This window comes from Littorina saxatilis, linkage group LG5, assembly GCF_037325665.1.
Source record: "Littorina saxatilis isolate snail1 linkage group LG5, US_GU_Lsax_2.0, whole genome shotgun sequence".
NCBI classification, from domain to species: Eukaryota; Metazoa; Mollusca; class Gastropoda; order Littorinimorpha; family Littorinidae; genus Littorina; species Littorina saxatilis.
The window spans coordinates 57,978,997-58,005,279 of NC_090249.1; the positions used below are offsets into that span (position 1 = coordinate 57,978,997).

The 26,283-nt window shown below is 39.2% G+C and overlaps 2 protein-coding genes across 3 annotated transcripts in view; both read right to left on the bottom strand.

Annotated features, from left to right (window-relative positions):
• LOC138967536 (rho-associated protein kinase 2-like) overlaps positions 1-15,385 on the bottom strand; it is a 73,023-nt gene extending 57,638 nt beyond the window's left edge. For both annotated transcript variants that reach the window (XM_070340108.1, XM_070340107.1), the window contains exons 1-9: positions 14,730-15,385; positions 8,709-8,790; positions 8,191-8,291; positions 6,825-6,884; positions 5,768-5,845; positions 5,154-5,329; positions 4,113-4,197; positions 2,504-2,648; positions 1,602-1,740 (exon numbers count right to left, since the gene is read on the bottom strand). In XM_070340108.1, coding sequence (XP_070196209.1) covers positions 1,602-1,740; positions 2,504-2,648; positions 4,113-4,197; positions 5,154-5,329; positions 5,768-5,845; positions 6,825-6,884; positions 8,191-8,291; positions 8,709-8,790; positions 14,730-14,822 — 959 coding nt within the window. In that variant the 5' untranslated portion in view covers positions 14,823-15,385. The remainder of the gene's footprint in view (positions 1-1,601; positions 1,741-2,503; positions 2,649-4,112; positions 4,198-5,153; positions 5,330-5,767; positions 5,846-6,824; positions 6,885-8,190; positions 8,292-8,708; positions 8,791-14,729) is intronic.
• Positions 15,386-16,530: 1,145 nt separating this feature from the next.
• LOC138967538 (replication protein A 32 kDa subunit-like) lies at positions 16,531-26,127 on the bottom strand. Its single transcript, XM_070340111.1, has 7 exons — positions 25,992-26,127; positions 25,503-25,594; positions 21,809-21,913; positions 21,251-21,364; positions 19,870-20,058; positions 18,445-18,549; positions 16,531-17,828 (listed from the first exon to the last, which is right to left on the bottom strand). Exons 1-7 carry the CDS (start codon positions 26,008-26,010, stop codon positions 17,652-17,654), a joined length of 801 nt encoding a protein of 266 aa, XP_070196212.1. The 5' UTR covers positions 26,011-26,127; the 3' UTR covers positions 16,531-17,651.
• Between the last annotated feature and the right edge of the window lie 156 nt (positions 26,128-26,283).

Genomic DNA, 26,283 nt, shown 5'->3' on the forward strand with positions numbered 1-26,283 from the left:
TAATTGCAGCCATTTCGGCGCATATTTACCTTTCACGGCCTATTATTCCAAGTCACACGGGTATAGGTAGACAATTATTAACTGTGCCTAAGCAATTTTGCCAGGAAAGACCCTTTTGTCAATCGTGGGATCTTTAACGTGCACACCCAATGTAGTGTACACGGGGGGGGGGGGGGGGGGGGGGGGGGGAGTTCGGACACCGAAGAGAGTCTGCACACAAAGTTGACTCTGAAATAAATTCCCGCCGAACCTGGGATCGAACTCACGCTGACAGCGGCCAACTGAATACAAATCCAGCGCGCTACCAACTGAGCTACACATGGGTGAAAGCTATGAAAATCAAATTGACTGAAAATTTTTTGAGGCAGGGGTCCAGGGGCCGCCGAGGCCCTGGCGGGGTACGGGGCAGGGCCCCGTTAGGGGGTCCAGGGGGGCAACGCCCCCCGGCCGAAAACGAATTTTTGCATTATACATTGTGATTTTGTGGCCTTTCCTGGCAAAAAAATACACTTTTTGTCACTATCATGCAGGTCAAAAAAATACATTCAGATTCTAATGATATGGTAAAAAGGGTAAACAAAATCAAAACAATTCACAGAAGTAATCATTTTTCTTTTGTATCTTTTCACACTTGCATCTTCCAACACAACGACACAATTGATAACAATTAACATTGACAACAGCCAATTACTAAATGAAATAGAAACTGAACAACTGAACAACTGAAATAAAAGTTCGAAATATTTAATTATAAGAAGCAAACATTGCCAGACAGGCATTGAAATAAATGATGAAACAGAATGTCACACATGCAAACAGCATGATGTAGCACTGCACAAAGTAGCAACTAAGCAGTAGCATCTCTTATAGTGCAAAGTTCTCAAGGAAAAGCACTTGAGTTTCAAGCACCAAACTTATCACACACAGTTTTAGTTTCATGAACTCCAACCAGTCCAATCGCCTTTGTTGGCTAGACCAGCATCAATAAGATCTGTCCATGCGTTTTCCGCAGAAATCATGTCACCACTTCGTAATGCCTGCCAAAACGCGACAACTTTTTTTTTATCGTGATGCAGAGCGAATCCGAAAGCGAAGAAACCTCACCTACGGGGTTTACCGCATAGCAGTTCGAAAACGCGTTCCGCTTAAAAAAAAAAAAAAAAAAAAAAATAAAAAAAAATAAAAAAAAATTTTTTTTTAAAAATAAAAATTGCGGATTGACGGAATTTCCGTCAGACTTATTTTCAGATTGACGGATTTCAGTCAATTGACGGGCTACTTTCACCCATGGCTACATCCCCGCCCCAAGTGGTCTAGCAGTTTCCATACAACTCAGACATTTCAGAATCTTCAGCGAGACAAAACTCTACATTTACATCACAGCCATTATTGATTAGCCAGTGACTCATGCTGTCATTTCTCACCGCCAAACACTGGTGAGCTACAGTGGTATCTACAATGCGAGGCTCCTCTGATGAGAGGCCACCTCTCAATAAAGGACACCTGCAATCAAGTGTCTATTATCTTGACCAAAATACGCCTGTTATGAAAAGACACCTGCAATGAACACTTGGTCCCAACTTTCCAGTCAGTGACATTACCTGTCAGTAAGGAAGGCTTGTATCAAGCTTTTGGCTTGGTCAGACATTTCAATGTCAGAGGGAAAGTTGAGGGAGCGCTTGTGGTCCATGATCTTGCCGTAGGTTCCCACCAGGGAGTCTGCGTAGAACGGCGTGTCTCCTGCACATAGGGAACAAAGATAACATGAGATGTTCTGGCTAACTTCAACACCGAAAAGACTTTTACCTGAAGTACTTGTAGACATCAAAAACAGAAATCTTCTTCTTCTTCTGTACACACCAATGGGAGGTAACTCCCCTGGGTTGTGCTCATTACCATGGCTACCTAAACCTTTATTTGTGGTGGGGTTGCTTCCCTTTAAAATTGTTCAAGACGGGTAGCCTTTTCAGACCTTAGCATCTCAGACTACGTCAATGCTTTATGTGATTGGGAGTAAGAATATGTAATTTAATCACTCTTTGACAACCCATACAACCCCGACAAGACTTATTTCCAGAAATCGCCTATTACAAAACAACACAATCTCATTTCATTTTCATTTCATTTTCATTTTCCATTATTTCATTTCATTTCATTTCATTTCATTTTCATTACTTTATTGTCCCATCGCTGGGAAATTCGGGTCGCTTCCTCCCAGTGGAAAGCTAGCAGCAACGGAGTCGCGCTACCCAGGTGTCTGCGTGTTTAGGTGTATTCAGCCACCTGCACTTATGGCAGAATGACCAAGGTCTTTTACGTGCCATTGTGATGACACGGGGGTGGGACATGGCTTCCGTCTCTGGGTCTGCACATAAAGTTGACCCGTGTCCGTCCCGGCCCGAATTCGAACCTGCGACCAATCTCTTTTTATTCTCCCAATAATGTCAACAACAACAACACAAATCCCAAAAGGAGAAGCCATCAAAATGAACGAGCCACTCACCGACCAACATCTCGTAGAGCACGACCCCCACTGACCACCAGTCGCACTCCCGCCCGTAACACCCCTCCCCTCCCTGCGACTTGAGCACCTCGGGGGAGATGTAGTCTGGCGTTCCCACCGCCGTGTCGGAGTGCACCAGCCCTTTCTGTCAACACAAGCAAAAAGTGTTTGAGGAGTATGTGATTGTTAGAACAGAAAAAAGACAAAGGTAACACATATGTGCTTGGATATTCGCACCTCCACACACATGTTCACACACACACCCACACACCCACGCACACACACACACACACATCCACACGCACACACACACATCCACGCACACACACACACACACATCCACACGCACACACACACATCCACGCACACACACATCCACACACACACATACATACATACAGAGGGACTCGACAAGATCTGTTTCATTTGCTGAATTTAACCAGTTTGTGGAAAATAAATCAATAACGCTGATCAACTAAACAATTCCAGAACCAGCTGCTTGTTATGCTGCTAGGCTAAGGCCATAAACAGTTACACAGATCTTAATGATAATAAATCAACCAAGATGGTACAGAATGGCGGTAATTGAAAACATGGCCATTGCTCTTCACTAAGGAGCCTAGCTGTATGGATCACAATTCTAGCCATGAATTACGACAAGAGAAAATGATTCGCCAGAGCCCCTCTCTTGACGCGTTCAAGAGTAGGTTGAAGACTCAGTTCTTCCCGTAGCTGGCTGCGACTTTCATGTTCGACGTGATGTGTTGTGCCCCAAAAGACATTCTTGTGCTGTGCTCTGTGAGAGGTGTTTTCTTTGTGTTTAATATTATTTTGTTTGGACCTAGCTATTGATGTGTACATTGTTGTTAAACAGTTGTTTGTTGTATGTTTATCAGGGTTTGCTAGTGTGTGATAGGGTTCGTGTCCGTCTGTAGATGTTAGTTTCTTTGTTAGTCCTGTGTTGACAACTCTTCGACAAGCGCTTAGAACTGTACCCACGGAATACGCGCTATATAAGCTTCATATTGATTGATTGATTGAGTACGGTTTTACAGTTTACAGTGAAAGCCCCTTTTAAGACCCCCCAATTCTGAGAAACTGAGGTCTTGAAAAGTAGGGGGCCTTAAACAGGTGTACATCTTGCACAGGTTATCAACAGAACATTGAAATATCAGTCTTTTACTTTTAACAAAGAGTGTAGTGGGAGGTCTTACAACCGATGTCACACACATTATCTATACACTGCAAAACCATGATCCTGACTGTGAATGAAGGCAAGAGAAAAGACATGACTTACAGCGTCCATGATCCTGACTGTGAATGAAGGCAAGAGAAAAGACATGACTTACAGCGTCCATGATCCTGACTGTGAATGAAGGCAAGAGAAAAGACATGACTTACAGCGTCCATGATCCTGACTGTGAATGAAGGCAAGAGAAAAGACATGACTTACAGCGTCCATGATCCTGACTGTGAATGAAGGCAAGAGAAAAGACATGACTTACAGCGTCCATGATCCTGACTGTGAATGAAGGCAAGAGAAAAGACAGGACTTACAGCGTCCATGATCCTGACTGTGAATGAAGGCAAGAGAAAAGACAGGACTTACAGAGTCCATGCGCATGCAGGTGCCAAAGTCGGTTAGCTTGAGATGACCGTCCTTGTCCAGCAGCATGTTGTCTGGCTTTACATCCCTGTTACACACACATATTTCAATGTTAGTCAGTTGTTTTAACAAAATTAGTTCAATTAGTGAAATTCCTGATCGTTTACAAAACCCATACCCTTCGCTCTTTTACCTTTTTCACTAACATCGACAACCAAGACAAGAGCACACACACACACACACACACACAAGAAAAGAGAGAAGCTTATACTTTTTTTCAATACTATCAACTTGTAATAGAAGCGCCAGCGAACGCCAAGAAGAAAAACCTGTATTAGCAAATGTCACTTTTGAACGATTCCTGATTTCATGAATTCACTACCACCTTAAACACAAACAAATTTGAGAGTATTAGAAGACTCTGGGCAAGTCTCATCATTAAGCCCTCCTTGCTACAGCCCTTTCTCTTTGCTAAATCCAAAACAAAACAAGAAGAGCAAACGCTCGATCGAGTCACTTTCGCAGTTCTGAATATTATATGAGGCATCAGATGGACAGGAAGAAATTGCTATTCACAACACAATGAGTCACGTTCACATAAAATTTGAGCCCGGTCACTTTTATAGTTTCCGAGAAAAGCCCAACGTTAAGTTGTGTGTTGCCGAACAGAAAAGGCTAGTTATCTCCCTTGTTTTTCTGATAACGTTCGTAAAAGGCTACAGATGTAAATACTTTGATGTAAAGAATAATCCTACAAAGTTTCAATCACATCCGATGAACTTTGTCAAAGATATAAAATGTCTAATTTTTCCTTTGACGCTGACCTGTGACCTTGAAAAAGGTCAAAGGTCAACGAAACCATCGTTAAAGTGTAGAGGTCATTGGAGGTCACGACTAAACAAAATATGAGCCCGATCGCTTTGATAGTTTCCGAGAAAAGTCCAACGTTAAGGTGGTGTCTACGGACGGCCGGCCGGACAGACTAACACTGACCGATTACATAGAGTCACTTTTTCTCAAGTGACTCAAAAAAAGGTACCTCACCTGTGAACAAAGCCCATAGAGTGTATAGCGTCCAGGGCAAGAACCATCTCGGCACAGTAGAACTTTGCCCATTTCTCAGGAACGTCGTAATTACTCATCAAGTTGACGAGATCGCCACCCGGCATATAGTCCATCACCATGTACAGGTGACGAGAGTCTTGGAACGAGTAGTGCAGCTGAAACAGACAGAGCACAGGTAATGAAGAAAATAAACACTTCCCACCTGTAAGTGTAACTCAAATAATTTGCATAAAAATAACCATCAAATAACTGTTAATCAGCTGCTTCAGAACTGTGGTTTTATTTTTTCTCTTTCCGTATAATTGTTTTTTGGTAATAAACTCGCGTATGATTAAGCTTTGGCAGAAGACCACAAAACAGCACTGACACTTTTCCGTCAACCTCCTCTTGAGACGTAAATAATATTGCAAGTTTTCTAACCCAGTCTTTACAATAGTGTATTATAAAGAAGAAAATCCCATTCTACACGAAAGAACAAATACAAAATGCAAGAGAGACGCATTATTTCTTAATCAGGACATATTTCTTTTAAAAACGCATGCCAAAAAGCAAGACTCTTACTTAACAACTCGTGTCCAAAGCCAATGTATTACCTGTACGACCCAGTCGCTGTTTGCATGGGCCAAGATTTCCCTCTCCTCCCAGTACAGCGCCGAATCTGATCTTTTTATCTGGAACAAGAAAGTGAATGAAATAACTACAACATTGATTAGGCAAAAAAAAAAAAATAGGTCTGTTTACGGTAACCCGACCGACCCTAGTTTTTTCGCGCGACCCTAGACTTTTTTTTGGCATTTGGAAAAAAAAATAAAAAATCTTGGTTTTTTGGCAAAATAACGTAAAAATATGGTTTTTTGGGGGAAAAAAACAAAACAAAAAAAAAACAATCCCGACCTACCGACCCTATTTTTTTGGCCTATGTTACCGTAAACAGACCTATTTTTTTTTTGGCCTTAGTCACCGCTTTCAAGCCTACACTTAAAGCATACATGTAGCCAAGCCTAAGACCAATATACTTGGATCAGCTTCATGTTCAGCCACTAGTATAAATAGGGCAGTTATCTTCAGTCACAGGGAAACTAAATCTTTAAATTATAAAAGCAAAAATATATCTGGCAGTGAAAGGTGACCAAGAGATCTGGAAGAGAAGGGAATAAATTAACTGCACTTCTTGCAATGAATAAATCAACACTAAAAAGGTTCTTGTAAAGGTAACAGAAAATATACTCAAATTCAAATATATTCGGTGCACACACACACACACACACAAGAAAAGGATAAATGAATATATCATATCAATAACTGTATCTCCAAAGAAACGTTGCAAAATGTGCTACAATATTTGACCTCCACGCATCTTTCAAAACCACCCTTTGAAGAACTGAGTTCACATAAACCAGAGCTTTAAAAGCCTATTGAGAAGAAACACTGTCAGAGACTCAGACACATTAGAATGTTTTTTATGGCATTCCATGCTCTGCTTTGAAGTTTTGTTCATGTACAACACACTAGATAATGGATAAGGGTTTCAATGTTATTGTCGCTGACAAAAGGATAAGAAAAATGAGTGTGTTTGCCAGCAACAGTTTCTGGAAAACAAATCATGCCTCACAAGAGACACCAAACCATGAAAGAAGGATCAAAACTCACCATCTCATATTTACTCAGAAGCTTCATGGCAAACACCTTTTTTGTACTTTTATGCCGAACCTGAAACCAAACAACATCTTATGTAGCTTAAAGAGACCTAGCGAAATATGAACTGTTTCAGTTCTGCTGACTAAAATTAAAGAACGAAAATGCTGCCTCCCCCATGCCGCCCTCTACAGCATAGTACATGTATCTGAATTGTTGGTTATTCAGTCAGAAAAAAACAAATTCATACAACACCCAAGGATAATATATAGAATATATGTACACATATATCTCAGTGTCCTTGCTATAAACCTCTTAAAAAGGTCTTCATTTCAACACCTTAAAATTAAATATCCTACATGTTACCTAAAAAAACAACTGGTGAACAAAAATGACTATGCCTTCCCCCCACTCCCAGTCCCACCCATACAATCAGACACAATAGCACCTATACTGCAGAAGGCCCCAGATGACAGAACACCCAGAAAAAGACACCTGATGCTGTGCCTATTTATATGTATTAGGAGGGCATTAGAACACATGCCCAAAAAGACATTTGAACAGCAGGGACACTTTATATAGCTTCTCATGACATGCACCACGAAACAAACGCACCTCACACGCATGTATACACATCATTGATCAACCTAGTCATTTGCACATAAACGCTCAACCACATGCTTGCGCTAAATGCAAAACCTGCCAATACATGTACAGTGGAACACTCCTAACTTCTATGGCAGCCTCATTAAAGACACCCCCCCCTCCCCCCCGTAACTGTAAGACCCTGTTTTCTCACATTTTCTATTCAGAGCATCCTGAAATGTATCTTAATTTGCGACACCCCCCTCCTCCTTGTTTTTCTCAGCTTTGGGCGCCTTAAAACTAAAAGGGAGGTTCCACTGTAGACGCCACACCCAGTAAAACGACTAGGACTTACCAGCTGAACTTCACCAAACGTTCCACTGTAGACGCCACACCCAGTAAAACGACTAGGACTTACCAGCTGAACTTCACCAAACGTTCCACTGTAGACGCCACACCCAGTAAAACCACTAGGACTTACCAGCTGAACTTCACCAAACGTTCCACTGTAGACGCCACACCCAGTAAAACGACTAGGACTTACCAGCTGAACTTCACCAAACGTTCCACTGTAGATGCCACACCCAGTAAAACCACTAGGACTTACCAGCTGAACTTCACCAAACGTTCCACTGTAGACGCCACACCCAGTAAAACGACTAGGACTTACCAGCTGAACTTCACCAAACGTTCCACTGTAGACGCCACACCCAGTAAAACCACTAGGACTTACCAGCTGAACTTCACCAAACGTTCCACTGTAGACGCCACACCCAGTAAAACGACTAGGACTTACCAGCTGAACTTCACCAAACGCTCCTCTTCCTATCACCTTGACCACCTCAAAGTCATCTCCTCGCATACGGTTTGTGTTGACAAGAGCAACACTCTTGGAATCTGAAAATCATCGATATTTTAAGGAGAGTTAGCGGGTTAGTCAGAATGTCATGACCTAAAAAAATCATCAAATCATTCAAAAGGAAATTTTATGTGATCACTTTTGCAACAAGGAAAAACCTGTCTTGGCCAAATTTCTTTTCTGTGTTTGTTATACATGTACTTGTAATCTGATGTGACAGCTAGATCAAATACAACTTGACTATTTTCCTTCTTTTAAAATGTAATGCATGGTGAGTTAAAGAGTGTGTGTGTGTGTGTGTGTGTGTGTGTGTGTGTGTGTGTGTGTGTGTGTGTGTGTGTGTGTACGCATGTTTGTCTGTCCGCCAATGTATGTGCTTCAGTCTCTGCACATGTGTGGGAGTGTAAGTCTTTCACTCTCTGTGACTGTTTATGTGCATGTCATGGGTATCTTACATCTGCAAAGAAAGCTCTCCACATTCTTGTTGCGTCTGATGGCGGGATGGTCCAGATCAGCCGCCAGTGCTGTTAATCCATCCTGGAAAACAAAATCATTTGCATATTACCGTAAAGTACCGAGTATAAACCCAGCCCCCCCCCCCCCCCCTCTGCACGAATTTCGGACAAAAGTGGGGGGTGGGCTTATACTCGGTACTTAACCCTATGCACGAACATATACTTCATTGCAATGGAGACATGATTCATATAATGATACCATCTGGTATACAAGTGTTATGTTTGTTCAAACCAAAGCAAATGTGAAACAACATGAAGATATTTTGTGTATTATAAAATTGTTAAACTCGCAGACAGACATACATAAGGGTTACACACCATCACTCGTAAATGGACACATTGAAAGCATGTCTATTCGACAAAAACGGCTTTTATTTAAAAACAAGAAGAGCAAACACTCGATCGAGTCACTTTCGCAGTTCTGAATATTATATGAGGCATCAGATGGACAGGAAGAAATTGCTATTCACAACACAATACAGATGTAAATAATTTGATGTAAAGAATAATCCTATAAAGTTTGAATCAAATCCGATGAATAGTTTCAGAGATATGATATTTCAATTTTTTTCCTTCAAGACATACCTGTGACCTTGAAAAAGGTCAAAGGTCACCAAAGCAGACGTCAAAGTGTAGAGGTCACTGGGAGTCACGTTCACATAAAATTTGAGCCCGGTCACTTTTATAGTTTCCGAGAAAAGCCCAACGTTAAGTTGTGTGTTGCCGAACAGAAAAGGCTAGTTATCTCCCTTGTTTTTCTGATAACGTTCGTAAAAGGCTACAGATGTAAATACTTTGATGTAAAGAATAATCCTACAAAGTTTCAATCACATCCGATGAACTTTGTCAAAGATATAAAATGTCTAATTTTTCCTTTGACGCTGACCTGTGACCTTGAAAAAGGTCAAAGGTCAACGAAACCATCGTTAAAGTGTAGAGGTCATTGGAGGTCACGACTAAACAAAATATGAGCCGGATCGCTTTGATAGTTTCCGAGAAAAGTCCAACGTTAAGGTGGTGTCTACGGACGGCCGGCCGGACAGACTAACACTGACCGATTACATAGAGTCACTTTTTCTCAAGTGACTCAACAACTTGAACAACCTGAAATCCTCAAAATCTGCTGGCACCTTCTGGTTACTGGACGTACAGAGGCGAATGGATACATGGTGCCGTTTGTTCCACCTTTGTAGCCACATGTTTGACGCATCAAAGTCTTCAAGTTTCAGACCCGCCCCTAACTGTCGCGCTTTTCTCTGCAAGTCTTTTTTTTCTAACAACTCGCCCTTTGCTTCTTTCTTCTTGTAGAAACTCAAAAAGTATCACCTCCAACTCCTCCGACTTCACAGTCCGACAAGGGTGCAGTTTCAACTTTCGCTTTTCTCTGCCAGTTTCATGCTGCAGAAGGACATCTCTGTTAGCTCGCCACATCCTAATTTGTTTTCTGTCCACACCAAACTCTTGAATTCTACTGAGTAAGATTTTCGCTTCGGCATTTTCTTGGAAAGAAGCGCCAAAAGCAAGGGGAAGAAACTCTGACACGACATTCTTCGGCATTCCTTTTTTCTCTCCCTGTTCTCGATTTTTCGTTGTTTTTTTTTAGCCATGCAAAAGTGGGGGGTGGGCGTTTACTCGGTACTTTACCTTTTGCACGGATTTTGCTCCAAGGTGGGGGATGGGCATTTACAATGTTATGGGCTTATACTCGGTACTTTACGGTATATGTATGCTCAGTTGGTAGAGCACTGGACTTGTGATCGGAAGGTCGCAGGATCGAATTCGGGCCGGGCACGGGTCAACTTTATGTGCAGACCCAGACACGGAAGCCATGTCCCACCCCCGTGTCATCACAATGGCACGTAAAAGACCTTGGTCATTCTGCCATAAGTGCAGGTGGCTGAATACACCTAAACACGCAGACACCTGGGTAGCGCGACTCCGTTGCTGCTAGCTTTCCACTGGGAGGAAGCGACCCAAATTTCCCAGCGATGGGACAATAAAGTAATGAAAATGAAAATGAAATGAAATATGAATATATCAAATGTCAAAAATAGATTACCACTGAAAAAAGCAATGCAGGGAGTGTCTTCCTCCCTCCACTCCCCTCATCTTCTCTTTTCATAGGACCTCCTCCTCCTCAAAACAATTGATGATTTTAAGCATACTCTCCCCTATATTGTATGCATTAAAGTTAGGGATCCTGGGACCTTCTAGTCCAGGTAGAGCGTCTAAGGTGAGCCCTGATGTCCTGAGCAACACAACTCTTATTTATTTGCATGGATGCTCTCAGCTGTATGAAACAGTTGTGAAGAAAACCAGCTGCTACTCTGTGCAAACAGCCTGTGCCAAATAAAAAGCCGTCACTGACATATCCAAAAAAAGCTTTCCCTGCTAGTAATGCACAACTTAAAGAGAATAACTGGTTTTCATGTCGTTGCCTACAAAACAATTACGACATAACGTACTGATTTGGGCATATCAGTCTGTTGGCTGAAACTTGTTATACTTAGCCCCAATGAGAAAATGGTGCTCTGTGTACATTTTATAATAATAGAGCTCTGAAAATGAAAATGTTTAGTCATAAACTATAACTGCAAGGATAAATACAATTAATTTACAACTACAAGAAACTTACCAAAGTAAAGCATGAGAAAAGTTCTGAACATAGCTCAAGATATTTGACTTTTAGTTTTAACATAGAAGTTGGATTGATTAATGAAGCATTGTTAAAAATAAACACACAAAAAGAAATCATATTTACAATCTGTGTGTGTGTGTGCAACAGGTGGGACCATACATGTGTCAGTAATGTACTGATTAATAATAGTGATAATGTTAGTTTCAATTTGAAATTAATTCACGAAAGTATGAGCTCTTGCTTCTAAATGACTTCTGAGTGTTCACTCTTTCTACAAGTTACTGGCAATAGTAAGTTCAGCCAAGTGTGTAATTGTAAAACCAACTGGTTCTTCCAAACCTTGCAGTCGTTGCTGAAACTTAAACATTTTTTTTTTGCCTGATGTTTTTATACGAATAATTGTTTAGTTTGCCATTACAAATTACAGTAGTCAAGAAAGTTGATTAATATAACATTTGGCTAGAAACTAAACGTATGGCAGATACCCCTTGGAATCGCAGCTAACATACATACGTGATTCTTCTAAATATTCTGAAATGTGGAACACTGGTAGGTCTATTGCCTGTTTTTATTTTATTTTAATTAATGGTCATGAAAAACTGCCAAAAAATGGCTGGCTCTGCACTGTGCACAACACGCTTGCAAAACTGTCAAATGAATTTATATATGTTATTGGTGCAGACACAGGCATGGGAATTCCAAAATAGAAAAAAACTCTAAAAATAGGCCGAGGTCCAGGGGCCGCCCAGGACCCAGCGGGGTACAGGGGTAGAGCCCCGTTGGGGGGACTAGGGGGGGGCGAAGACCCCCGGAAGGAAAATGAATTTTAACATTTTAGACCAATATTTTGATAGTTCTCGTGTAAGCAAATAATGGATAGAGAGACAATAGTATACATATAATTTATTGTACCTTTTATTTTTGCCGCGGACAATTTTTTATTTTTACTGAAACATAATTTCCTCCGCGATTTCGCGGACAATTCCCATGTCTGAGAGAGTAGAGGTACTTTTAGGCATTTAGAATAGTAGTAGTAGTAGTAGGGACTGGAGTGGTTTCCATAAGCCTTGCGGCTTTTTTAGCATCCCATCTCATTATCAAATTTGTTGTAGGTCAATCATATTAACATGCTCAAAATCGTTTACTCAATCAGGGATGTCGTTAGGTGCCGGACATCGGACATATATTGATGAAAATCCCCAAATGTCCGATTCACATTGCCGCATGTCGGTCAGATGTCCTATCGTTTTAGCCTGAGCGTGGTCATTGTCCGATATGTACTCCATTCCTTCGGACAGCGCGATATTCGTTAATTTTCATTTCAAGATACAAATCTTCTAAAAGACCGAACGCTCTCGTGTTCTGCTGACACTGAAGTTGCCAGTGCCGCGTGCAGATCTTTTCTTTTGTCGGGAATTCCCGAACCGTTTGCGGTATGCGCCGTTTGGGTATTTATAATCGTCTCGGTGCAGCGCACTGATCTAAAAATAGTGGATTATTTTTAGAATAGATCAGTGCATGCTACAGGAGTACGGGAGACAACTCCAGCGGCTCTGAAGTTGTTCATGTTGGTTTCTTTTTTGTGGTTTTTTTGAAACAAAACAAATACAACATTATACGCACACTGTGTTGATGTATTTACTATATTATGTGTGTGTTCTACAGCGCGCGCGCATGGGTGTGCGTGTGTGTGTGGGCGCATGACTTTGGAACAATTCCATGGAATGTTATAAGCTGTTTGGCGCAAATTCATAATGTCCTATGAAACTTTCTGAAAGCGGTCAAATGTCCTATTGATGCTGAAGAACTCAGGACATTTGTCCTATAGGTATGAATTTGTAGCAACATCCCTGCTCAATATCAATTATCGTACAAATAAAGTGACTCAGTCATAAGTTTTTCTATGTCCAGCAGATTTTTGAAAGTTTTAATGGTTTGTGCACTTTTAACAACATCAGACAGTGTGTTCCATGATGGTGCAACTCTGTTAGAAAAGGAATGTTTCTGAATATTAGTTTTACTTTTACTAAACTCAAGAAAGATTTTGTCTGTATTTTTCCTCGTTGCATCAGTGGTAAACTTCTTGAAGAAAGACTCAACTTTGACATTATCAATACCCTGAAATTTTGTATAAGTCTGTATCAAGTCGCCCCTGAGCCTTCTCGATTTAAGGGTCGGGAGATTTGAGTGCACGCATCTGTCGACATATGTCTTGTTTTTCAAGGCTTTAACCAGTTTTGTCGCTCTCCTTTGCACCCTTTCAAGGGCTGCTGATTGACACTTCAGATATGGATGCCAGATGACTTTGGCATACATATATTTATATATATTCTAAATCAGTAAATGTGGTCTAAGGCAACAACAAAAAAAAAAAATAGGTGTGGTTACGGTAACATAGCCAAAAAAAATAGGGTAGGAAGGCAGGCAATCACTTTTTTTTAAAACTTTTTTTTCTAATGTGTACAAATTAAACCTACTTGACAGGGAAATAAGTGTGCGACTAGGGCGCTTTCGCTTTCATTGCGTTTTCTGCACTCGGTTTTTTTGTTTTTGTTTTGACAAATGTAATAAAAAGTTATAGGGTCGGCCCCTAAAAATAGGGTAGGTCGGGTTACCGTAACCACACCTTTTTTTTTTTTTAGGCCTAACCAATGCTTTATACAATTTTGAAAATGTGTCATTGTCAAGATAGGAAAATGTACTCTTTATAATGCCAAGCATTTCATTCGCTTCATTCATTATGTTTTGAATATGTTTGTCAAAACTCAGGTGATCATCAAATGTTACACCCAAATCTTTCTCCTCCTCACACTACATAACTGTTTTCAATTTCATTTCATCATTCACCATCATAGAATGTTTTAATTATAACTAATAAAGTGGCCACCCAAACGAAGAGTCTTTGTAGTCGGTCTTCTAACTTCTAAGCAAACAAAACACTTTTTTTAATCCTGCATTATAGTTTATACTTATAAGTTATAGTTAATTTTTATACTAGTAACACTCATCATGTTCACCTTTCAACAACTCTAATTTCAAACAACACTAAAACTCTGTACATTTCCAGAAAGAACCAAGTCTCTGGGACTAATGGCAATAACAACAAGACACTGCCTTCACGCACCACAACAACCATACCAAAACTATGTGTGGAATGTGGCTGTATGAAATAATACAATAACAGAACTGAGATTGTTAATGTTAGTGTTACTAAATACAAATGACTGCATGATAATAACCTAAACCTGGTCAAGAGTAGAAGAAAACAAGTCAAAGTGTTAGACACACATAAATGAAAACATCGTAAAAAGGTTGATTCTTACCAGCAGTCCATCAACATTGATTTCTGATCTTTGGCTGTTGATCTTTTCTTCCAAGGCGGTGATCCTCCGCCTGAAATGTGGATCGGCCATCATGGTTGGTTGACTGTCACTGTCAGCACACTGTTGACACTGTGGTTGTGGGTTCGTTGACCCCTTTTATTCACAAACGAACAAAAGCCTGAAAGAATTCCGAGCTGGAATTGCAACTTTTATTCCACCAAGGGCGGTTTCTGCTTCATCCGATCGATATCATCGTTTGTAAAACATAGAACACACGACCACCTCACAACATCACATATTTTCACGCTATGCGCCATTGAGACATATGCAGTCGGCGCATCATGACAGTGTTTGTAGGATTATCGACTAAATTCCGCAGCCACTTAAAGAACCGTTTGTCAGTTTCCCACAACAATCGTCATCTGTCATTTGAGCTGACTGTCCAACTTGCTCGACAACTCTTCCTCCACGGGCAAAAGTTGTAAAAAGACTACCACACTGTTGGATGCAGGAGTGCCCGGGGACTAAGACACGATTGACACCACTTTGCGGCTATTGATTGTGCATTGTGCAGCGGTTGCACACTTGTAGGCAGCCTTGCCTCTCCTGGCTTCCTCTTCTTGTCGTCCGCCAGATTCTCTGTCATTCCGTCATGGCGCTCGACGTCATTACCTAAGATCAGCACATCCGGAAACTCGACAGGTGTGCGATTCAGACTTAAAAGTTTCGACCTGGGTCAAAACACAGAGCAAAAGATACTCAGGTTATTCATATAAACAGTAGCAGCCTGCACGAATAAAGTATATTCAGGGCAACGCATAACGAATCGTTCTAAATGCATTTTACGCGACATCGCAAGTATGACTAAGGTAAAGGAGGGGGGATAACTGCACTCACACGCATGATAGAATGTCGCTTGGTGGGGGAGGGCTCGGTGTAGATCATCATGAGTCAGGTGTTGAAAAAAAGAAAAGGAAGCTATTGGTTCAGGCTGAATTAAAACTTACAGTCATCTAATCTTTTGATAGTTCAATAATTTCCTTCCCAAAGTTGAAAAACTGGTGTAAACAAATAAAATAAGTTTGTTTGCAAGGGAAATAACTATTGCTTGAAATCTTAAAATACAGCTTGGAGCAGTTTAGTCCCTTGTCAAGAAGTTAAAACATTGACCACCTCTCGATAACGACCGCAAAATTCCTTGATGACTTTATTTCTGTAATTCACCTTTCCACAGCGTCCACCTGTCAGGAGCTATATTTGGTTGGTCATTACAGACAGGTTCGACTGTGGTACCAGAAATAAAATAAAATTGTTGGGGTCAGTTTCAGTGTTATTAATGTAGCTTCAGGGCAAGTTATATGGTATGCTGTGGTAGTGGCATACCCTGCAAACGGATCAATGTGAAACAAACCACTGCAATGAACCGTTTCATTTCCTCACTTTAATCATGATTTATTTTTTCCAATTCAGAATAAGTTAAATGGCTAAAATCACAGCCTGTCCATATTTGAATTTATGAGTCTTCTGACAAGTTATGACATGCCCATTCCTCAAATGGGTTAATGATAAAAATCTGAGCGTGATTGTGTACCTTAAAGTGTGTGTAACAATACTATTTAATGCATTGAAATGATCAAGTTCAAAAAGCTTTATTGTTTTGTAAAATCTGAATAATTTTTAATTTCATGGGCCAATCTGCAAAAGTGTACTTCTTTGACCTGTTGATTTTCACCCGCCATTTTTTACGCTGTATACCTCACGCACACAAGCAAACAAATTTGCCACAAAATGTACATGCAACTTCCATGTTTTGTTTGGTCTTTATTCATAACTTGCAGAAACCCACAAAAGGGTTTTGCTGCAAATGATTTAATACAAGCTCACAAATGCGTACACAAAAGGCTGAATTTCTCATCTTGTAAGGTTGAAATTCTAATCTCATCAGCTATTCTCAACAACAAAAAGATTTCAGTTTGCTATTTTTCGAACATCAGAAAAAAACTTTTTTTTTAGGAAACTTGAATTTGTTGTGGTATTCCTGATAAGGAAAAACAATGGTGATGATCTTGCAGCTTTACAAGACATCTTAACCTTTCTCATGAGAAAAATACATGTACAAATATGTGTGGCCTACACACCTCACAGGAAAGCAAATGCTCCGACAGATATGCGAAAGTATTGTCAGAAATTATTCTAAGTGACATTGAGAAGTTATCAGAGCCATAGGAAAAAAGGCATAAAAACCACATACAACAAAAATAAGGGGAAAAGTAAATAATCCAGTAGATTTTACTCATTCTTATTATATACCAAGCTAGAGGAAAAGACAAACTACTCTCCAATACAGCTGATTTCACCAAAAACCTTTGTGAAGGTCAGTTTCAATGTCAGGTCAATTGTTAAAACACACACACACACAACAGAAATGAATGGCAATTATGTTAAAAGATTTATAATGAGCCTTATCATCAGCACTGCAGTTCCATATTGCATGCAGTCATCCTCCCAGATTTTATAGACAAAAATGACCTCAAAATATATGTCAGTAATAACCATGCAGCTCTGCTCTTCCCGAACCCCAACACAATAGCACACACACATCTCGCACATCGTTCATTATTGTTCATATAAATGTAAGAATTCTTGCAATGCCTCATATCATGACAGATCTGTGTACATCATATCTTTACAAGTTTTTTTGTGTGTGTGTGTGACCATTTTTGCGCTTTTCCCTGTCCCAGGCACAAGACTCAAGAGTCCGAAAAGCAAAACGTACCTTACAGAAATGAAAAGACAGAAGAACAATACTCAACAGGCATGTTTTTCCTCAACAACTCTGATTCTGATCTGGCAGTGGAACACAGACACAAAACAAAAAAATAACAAAAACAAAAACAACAAGACACAAGATCTATGAACAGTTTAACCATCAGTAGCTTTGAAGTGATCATCGTCAATTGTGGAATAGATGTGCCCCTCTCCGCTCAGAAATTCTAAAGCTTCTCTAATGGCTTTTTCTGGAACACCCTTGAGTTGTTGGGAAACATCCGCAACGCTTGCTCCCATCTCAGAATTGCAGCTTCTGATGATGTTGGCAATCTGTGGAAAACAAGGGAGCATTGAGTATCACAACCAAACTAATGTTTCTAATGATTAGTTTTAAACAGAAGAAAATGCAAGCTGCTTCTAATCATTTTTCTGCATTTGAAATACAGAATACAGAATCTTTAATTGCCCAAGGTTGGGAATTTGTGATGACATTGCCGTTAAGAAACATTTCAATCCAGCCATATACACCAACACCCGCATCATTTATACAAACTGATCAACAACATTAATTTAAAAACAACACTGGACAGCATAAGTTTAAAAAATACAAAGGTTTCAAACATGACTATTCTCATATATGACAAAACAATACAAACAAAAATTGGAAAAACAATGAAGCGATATTAGTTTGGAAAGGCTGACTGAGCTGTATCACACTCAGATATCCTTCAAGGAAAAGAATTGCATGCTTTTCCTGCAAAACTACCCATCAAGTACTGTGTAAACAAAATCACACAATTGTTCGCTTAGCATGACAGATTGACACTTGCACTGTCTTCAAGTTTCTCTCATAAGTGACACACACACACACCAGGTCAGTGACTTTCTCTCTTGGCCCCCTTTTGCCTCCCCTCCAAATTCATTCTTGATAAGAAAGAAAACAAACCTGGTTATTCAGAGCTGACAAACCATAGATGCTGGAACCCCCCTGGTCACCTGCATTTGAAGTACCAGCTGTGTTGTTCATCTGGTTCCCACCTGTTGCTTGTTTCTGATGTGTATACAAAACACCAACATATAATTACATTTCCACACAGACATGGGATTCAATCTCTATTTAATAAAAAAAAAAACTATTTCAAAGAAAAGGCAGGGGTTCTGTGGACTGCAAAAGACCCCCAGTGGGATCCGGTAGGACCCCCTCCCCCACCCTCCCCAACACTGAAGTTTATGTGTGTCTGCCAAAATCAGCACTAACAAGTCGCGTAAGGCGAAATTACTACATTTAGTCAAGCTGTGGAACTCACAGAATGAAACTGAACGTAGTCCGCCGCTAGTGCAAAAGGCAGTGAAAATGACGAGCCTGTTTGGCGCGGTAGCGCTGTGCTTCATAGCATGCTTTACTGTACTTCGTTTTCGTTTTAACTTTCTGAGCGTGTTTTTAATCCAAACATATCATATCTATATGTTTTTGGAATCAGGAATCGACAAGGAATAAGATGAAATAGTTTTTAAAACGATTTCGGAAATTTAATTTTAATCATAATTTTTATATTTTTAATTTTCAGAGCTTGTTTTTAATCCGAATATAACATATTTATATGTTTTTGGAATCAGAACATGATGAAGAATAAAATAAAAGTAATTTTGGATCGTTTTATAAAAAAATAATTTTAATTACAATTTTCAGATTTTTAATGACTAAAGTCATTAATTAATTTGTAAGCCTTCATGCTGAAATGCAATACCGAAGTCCGGCCTTCGTCGAAGATTGCTTGGCCAAAATTTCAATCAATTTCATTGAAAATTGAGGGTGTGACAGTGCCGCCTCAACTTTTACAAAATACCGGATATGACGTCATAAAAGACATTTATAAAAAAAAACGTCTGGGGATATCATACCCAGGAACTCTCATGTAAAATTTCATAAAGATCGGTCCAGTAGTTTACTCTGAATCGCTCTACACACACACACGCTCAGACACACACACATACACCACGACCCTCGTCTCGATTCCCCCTCTATGTTAAAGCATTTAGTCAAAACTTGACTAAATGTAAAAAGTAGCAATAAACCACAGCTGGGGGAAATCTCATTCATATTATTAATATTATTATTATCATCATATCCCCGATTCCTGTTTTCATGGAATTGTAGGAAACTCGAGATGTTCTTGGGCTTTGAAATATAGGACAAACTGTAAACTTACATACAAATCTCACGTGTGCATGAGCTTGATTATCTGGTTCAACCAACATAATATTCTTCTTTGTGCATGGAGTAAAATTCTGTTTTTACGAGTGTGGGTTTTTACTTGTATAACCGTTTTTAAACGGCTATTTAAAGCAACATAATCAAAAGTGACCTCACCAGGTTTGTTGATGCATGGGCATAAATAGTGCTCAGGATATGACAGGTCAGTTGGTTCATATCCTCCACGGGAGAGATGTTGAAAGCAACCACGTTCTTCTTTCCACTGAATGACCTCACGTGACCGTAGACTCTGACGTATGTGTTCTCTCGCATTGTTGGCACCCTCTCCTCTTCCGGGACGTTCTCCTGCACAGAATGAACACAAAGATTAGACGGGTGCAGTGACCTAGTGGATAAGACATCGGCCTCCCCGCCGCGGCCGCCTGCTTGGTTAGGCCAACAAAAAAAAATGTCTGTTTCTGGTCACCCGACCGACCCTAAATTTCGGCGCCGACCCTAAACTTTTTTTTTCCAAACTCAAAATTTTTTCTTCTTTTTTTTGGGTGGTAAAGGACAGGGTGAGAAAATGAACAACAAAAACGTGTGAAAACGAAAGTCCGCTGACGATTTGTAAATGTGTTGAGTGTCTTGTCTCTATGTATAGTGAATCCAGTCTCTTTGCACGATTTTTAAAGTTAGTTTTATTGGTCTACATTTGGGGTAAAAAAAAAATAAATAAAATAAAAAAAATCCCTACCTACCGACCCTATTTTTTGTAGCCATGTTACCAGAAACAGACAATTTTTTTTTGGCCTTAAGGGGGAATATTTTTCCGATCTCCCAGGTCAACTTATGTGCAGACCTGCTAGTGTCTTATCCCCCTCCATGTGTACATGCAAGCATAAGACCAAGTGCGCACGGAAAAGATCCTGTAATCCATGTCAGAGCTCGGTGGGTTATAGAAACACAAAAATACCCAGCCTGCTTCCCCCGAAAGCGGCGTATGGCTGCCTAAATGGCGGGGTAAAAATGGTCATACACCTAAAAGCCATGGGAGTTACAGCCCATGAACGAAACAAACAAACAAGAGGAAAAACTGCAATAATCTACGAACAAAAGCACTTTGCAAAACCATGATACTGTAACGTTTGGCAGAATGTTTCAAGTTACACCAAGGAACAAAAATTAGCTGTTTTTTCCTCCTGGGACAGAAGAATCCCAGCAGCGGGTCCACCACAACTACAAAACACTTTCAATGTCAAAAATGTCACTTTTAATCCTGCACATCTTCCGTTGTCGCAATGAAATACTTCAAACTCCCATCTACAATTTAGACTCTCAGAAAAGTTCAGACTTTTATTTTGAAAGACAGATGTACACTTTAGAAGTTTATTTCCATATTCATAATCATACATCCGAGTATACGACGTATAACTCTCGCTTACTCCATTGCACATGTCATATGCATTTAGAGCGCTTACTCCCCTTTGGTTATTTGATCCATACATCTGAGTGTCGTTATAGTTTCATATGTGTATTGAAAGCAGAGGGTACTGACATCATTATCAACAAACTGTTTCACTTCCAGCGGGGGACCAGTCATGTCGTCTAGTTCATAGTCGATCCTGGTGGCAGTCTCTCTCACAGATCGTATCAAACCAATCATGGTGACCTGAAAAAAAACAAAAAAAACATTCATTGCAAAATAAAATGGATAATTCATTCGACTTGTGCACTACCTTTTTGTTTCAAAAACGGTAAATCTAAATTCCTTGAAAATGCAAGAAGTAAAAGTAAAGTTTGTTGGGAAAAAATTAGACAGGAGTGTACGTATCCAGATAGGTGCAGTTTTGGGTGCTGCTTAGATGAACATTCTGTATTGTTTCCCCTCCTTGTACTTTACTGTAAACTTCAAAACATGACAACAGCACACACAAAATGTACGCATTCACTGATAGTCTTACTCTTACCCTCATCATTTCTGTTTAATACTAATAGTCAATCTGTTTTTTGTTTTTGTTTTATCACAGACGCTTGTAAGTTGTACTCGATATCACTCAAGCAATCCGGCATTATAAGTTACTACATGACATTCGCACTTTGTAAAGTTAGTTACCTGTGAAATCTCCAGGGACCCAGAGAAAAATCTGTCATTATCCACAGAGGAGTTGAGGATCTGAGCCACAGTGACAGGAACTAAATTCTGTGCTCGTGATCTGCCCTGAAACATAAATCATTTGCATTTTCAATATTAACCTCAACTTTTCACAATACATGGTGCGACTAAGACTAAGAGTAAGAATTGAATGCACACATTCATTTTGGGAATATCCAGATTAAGCTGTGTGAGCTTTGTCGCCACACTACATGAATCTAAAAATGTTTACTTTTCTTTTAGTTTTAGAACTTTTAGTTTTAGCATGCGATGTCACTTCCACAGGGCAATACAATTATGTGCGCCCATAAACATGAGTTCACTGTCTTTCTATAAAATTTTCATCCAGTCTATTGGCAACAGAGCAGGAAATGAGTAGTCAACTAATATTCCAATTTCAAGACAATAGACCCTCTAAATAGTCCAAGCTCTAGCTCGCGACCTTTTAGGAGCATAGGCTAGCAAAGCATTTGGGACAGACTCTTGCTGACAAACCTGTAAAAAATTGAATTGATCAACTTGATTGCTTCTCAGTCAAAATTTTTACTTTTGTGTCAGTGATATATGGCCTTAAGTCTGAAATGGTGTCCACAGCTGAAATAGCAGTGCAACCTTGGCTCTAACCTGATTTGTACATCAAAGAAAAATAAAATCCTTGTAAAGATTAATGAGACTTGTAAAAAAAAGTATGAAGTACACACCTAGAGAAACATTGTGTGCTCAGTTGTTGTTTTTAATGAAAATGTCGCCATTATCTGAAGTCAGCAGCACTACATTTTGGCCATTTTTTGTGACATGACCTTACAGCATATTGAAACATGGTCTACTCTGTCATATTTATGGGACAGAATGTCATGAATGACTTTTCACTGAGCCAGTAAAACTCAAATGTACTTTTGACAAAGCAAAGTTTTTGAATTTTGTCAGTGAGCCTGCAGAAAATGGGGAGACAAAATTTCACAGAAAGTTCATAACTATTTCCGTAAGACTTCATTTATGTTCACTGATCAGCTCTAAATAATAATTAAAGATTGAAACCTGATATATTTTTGTAAAAAAGTATTTTACAGTATGTTTTGCAGAGGTATAAAACATAAAAAGGGTTGTTTGACTTGTTTTTGCATGTTCAAAAGTAGTTTGAAGTTTACGTGCAGATTTTCTTGTGAAAAAAGAGTTATGAACTTTCCAACCTTTTGCCTTATAAAATGAGTAAATTGACTGGTTGGGGAACACCTAGCTTTGTAATGCATTTGGATCCACTAGCAGCAGTCACACTGAAAGTTTGCATCAAGTTCATTCATTGGTGTTTGAGTAATTGAGAAATAAAAAATTCTTGTGAGAAAGTTATGAACTTTCCTACTATCTCCACTGAGAGTGTTTTTTGTCCTTTAATGCTAGCCATGAAAGTTAAGGTTGTAGTGGAACAGCAATTTTGCATATAAAAGTACATTAGATTTAGATACTAAGCAATTTTTGTCACTAAAGTCAAGCAGTATGCTTTAGTTAGCCATTTTCTCTGTGTCTTGCGCACTATTTTTATGTGAGAGTTACTAACTCATGTCAAAACCCAAAATATATGTAAAATGACTATTTTCAGTTTCCAAATTACACTGTACCATGATTTTCATCACAAAAAGAATCTACTGGCTGCTGACTGTTTCTTTCTGAAGTACTTAGCCGTTTTGTCATGAAGTTCATAACTTCACATAACTCAAGCTCATTTTTCAAGGGCGTGTTTAAAATAATGCCTTGTTAATAGCAAAAGAGTACATTTGACTTTATCTGGACATTTTGTAAGAAGTTTTCTGAATATCAACCCTCAAAATTACATTTTGATAATTCCAGCATGAATCTGGGTTGACTGCACGGTGTACATAACTTCACATCAACTGACCCTCAGCCCCACGGTGTGAAGTTATGAACACATGCCATGAGTATGATTTATACACAATAATTAATTTACAACACTAAATCACTACCTCAAATGATGTGCTGCTCTTCTCCAGAGTAGGCTGTTACAGTTTGATGTCATTTTTATTTTAATTTACCAGCAGATTTTAGTACGTAGCTTTTCAGTTAAATAAATGATGTGAAGTTATGAACACACAGTCAGCTGACATAAACACTAACTAAATAATGATTTCGGTAACAGTTTTCATGACTGAGTTTGGTTAAGTAAATCATTAAGTTGTTTAGAATTATTTGCAAGAGACTTTAGTTAGTTATTTTAGTATAAATGTGTGATTGATGTGAAGTTATGAACTTTCACAAGTTTCAAACAATTTGTTTTATTTTGGCAATTAAAATCTGATTTTGTAATATAAGTGCAGCTTTAGCCTATACTATAACTCTGTGTTCTCAGTTTGTCATTGTTTTGCAAATATATTATACAGTAACTGTACTAGAGACCAACATAACAAAAATTCTTGTGAAGTTATGCGCACGCTCACATTTTATGATTTTTGTTATCGTTTGTTTTCACAAATGTTTTACTTTTATTACTTAGTTGTATGTTGATTACAAAGAGTAGCTGGAGAGAAAATAAGATGACATATGCACTTTCTTACTTTGGTTTGAATTAGCCATAGTTTGTGATGTCACGGTGTGAAGTTATGAACTCCTAGGACATTCTAAATAAACTTCCAGTTTCTGCCAACTCTTTGAGTCAGACAAACATTTTGGTGTATTGAAATCCTTTTGATGGTACTTTTCAAGCACATTTTGCACAAAAACAGCAAAATTGTAGATTTAATGATAACTTATGCCAATATTTGCTGTGAAAAAATTGTGACAATATTAATTTCTATAAATAATACAGATAACCAAAAGATCTTCTCCACACTTCATCTTCAAAAATTATCTTCATGTTCCAGCTCACCTTTTTCAGATTAAAAAACAAAACAAATTGTTTCCTGCCTGTATAAATTAAATTTATTATACCAATAAAAGTAAATTATGTGAAGTTATGAACTTCCCATTAATGGAGTTCACATCTGCATCATGCGTGGCCAAAACAAGTTTAACTTGCTTGAAATGCAAAGTAATTTGCTGTAGCAATTTGCTCAGATGTCTAAAACAGACCCAATACATGTAGCAACAATGATTTAACAAGTCTAAATTTTGTGACGGTGTGAAGTTATGAACTCCTGCAAACTTTTAAACCTGAATCTGTGAAGTGATCAAACATGAGTTTTCTTAAATCATAGCTGTTCCTTGCGTATTTATGCTCTAAAATACATCTCTATTTTCAAAACAAAGAAAATGTTCATTTTTAAAATTGATTTTGTATGTCACAAAAATGGACACCTATTCTGACTTTGGGCCATATATGTTATGTCACAACCGTGTGCCAGTGGGCTAATTCTGGAGAAAACTACACAAGCAAGTTTGGATCCACCTGACAGTGACACTGATCTATCTATGCATTGATGAACAAATAAGTTCATCAATCAATGTAGGATGTATCCAGGTTTCCCAATTGCTTCGTTTCCGACCGATTTATGTGGAGCACGTGATGCGCACAAAAAATATTGGCGGTCTAGAAGTGTCGTCTGCGCAATGATCGCGGCGGCTTTCTTGACCGCCAAGGACGACCACGCTCGTTGTGAGACGTCATTCGTTAGACCTCAATAGATATAGATCTATAGATCTGTACCTTCTTTTCATCTGGCTGAGGTGTACCAAAGCCTCCAGGCGAAGAAAACCCACCCTGGTTGTCAAAACCACCACCACCACCCTGGTTGAAGCCTGAAACAAAAGCAGCCAAGTGTCATTACTGTCACAGTGTCAGTTTTACTTTTAGCGTCAACCTTGACTCAAAAATCTTGTAAGGCTGGAGACTAACTAGCAATTTACATTTAATGTTCTTTGTTACGCAAGAACCCAATTGACTTTTAGTCGTACCTCGTATTAATCATTGAAACAGTTCTTGTTCCCTGTTGCAAGTGTTGGTGTTTGTGTGTCAGTACCAGTTCCACTGTGTCAGAGTGTGTGCAGAGCGCTTGTTGAGCTCTTTATATCACCGTGAATCATCAATCAAGTACTAACTACAAGTTTCTCTATTTCTCCCCATTTCTAATGCCACCTGAGAGAATAAAAGGCATTTCTTAAACGTTATATCTGAGGACAAAATCAATCCGCATACCTCCCTGATCATTCCACATTTTCGCTGAGTTGTGTGAGTTCTGTAAGAATCAAGTTGGCGGGAAAGACAACAACACTTGGCTCTGAAGACTTGTGTCCCTTGTTTTCATCATAAAGGTGGACCAACACATGGACCTAGGTTAAAGAAGAGAGCCATTACCATTTCCTCATAGCTTTTACGCAAAAACGATAGATAGGTCGATGATGAAAAAATCCCGAGAAAAAAATTAAAGAATGAAAGAAATTGCCTGTTGTACGGTTTATACACTCACTTGATTTTAACAGAGAGTAAA

Coding starts and splice junctions, on each gene's coding strand:
- LOC138967538 (XM_070340111.1), bottom strand. Junction 21,365..21,808: donor GGTCCCTGGAGATTTCACAG/GTAACTAACTTT, acceptor GTTTTTTTTCAG/GTCACCATGATTGGTTTGAT. Junction 17,829..18,444: donor TGTCAGCTCTGAATAACCAG/GTTTGTTTTCTT, acceptor TGTTTTCCACAG/ATTGCCAACATCATCAGAAG.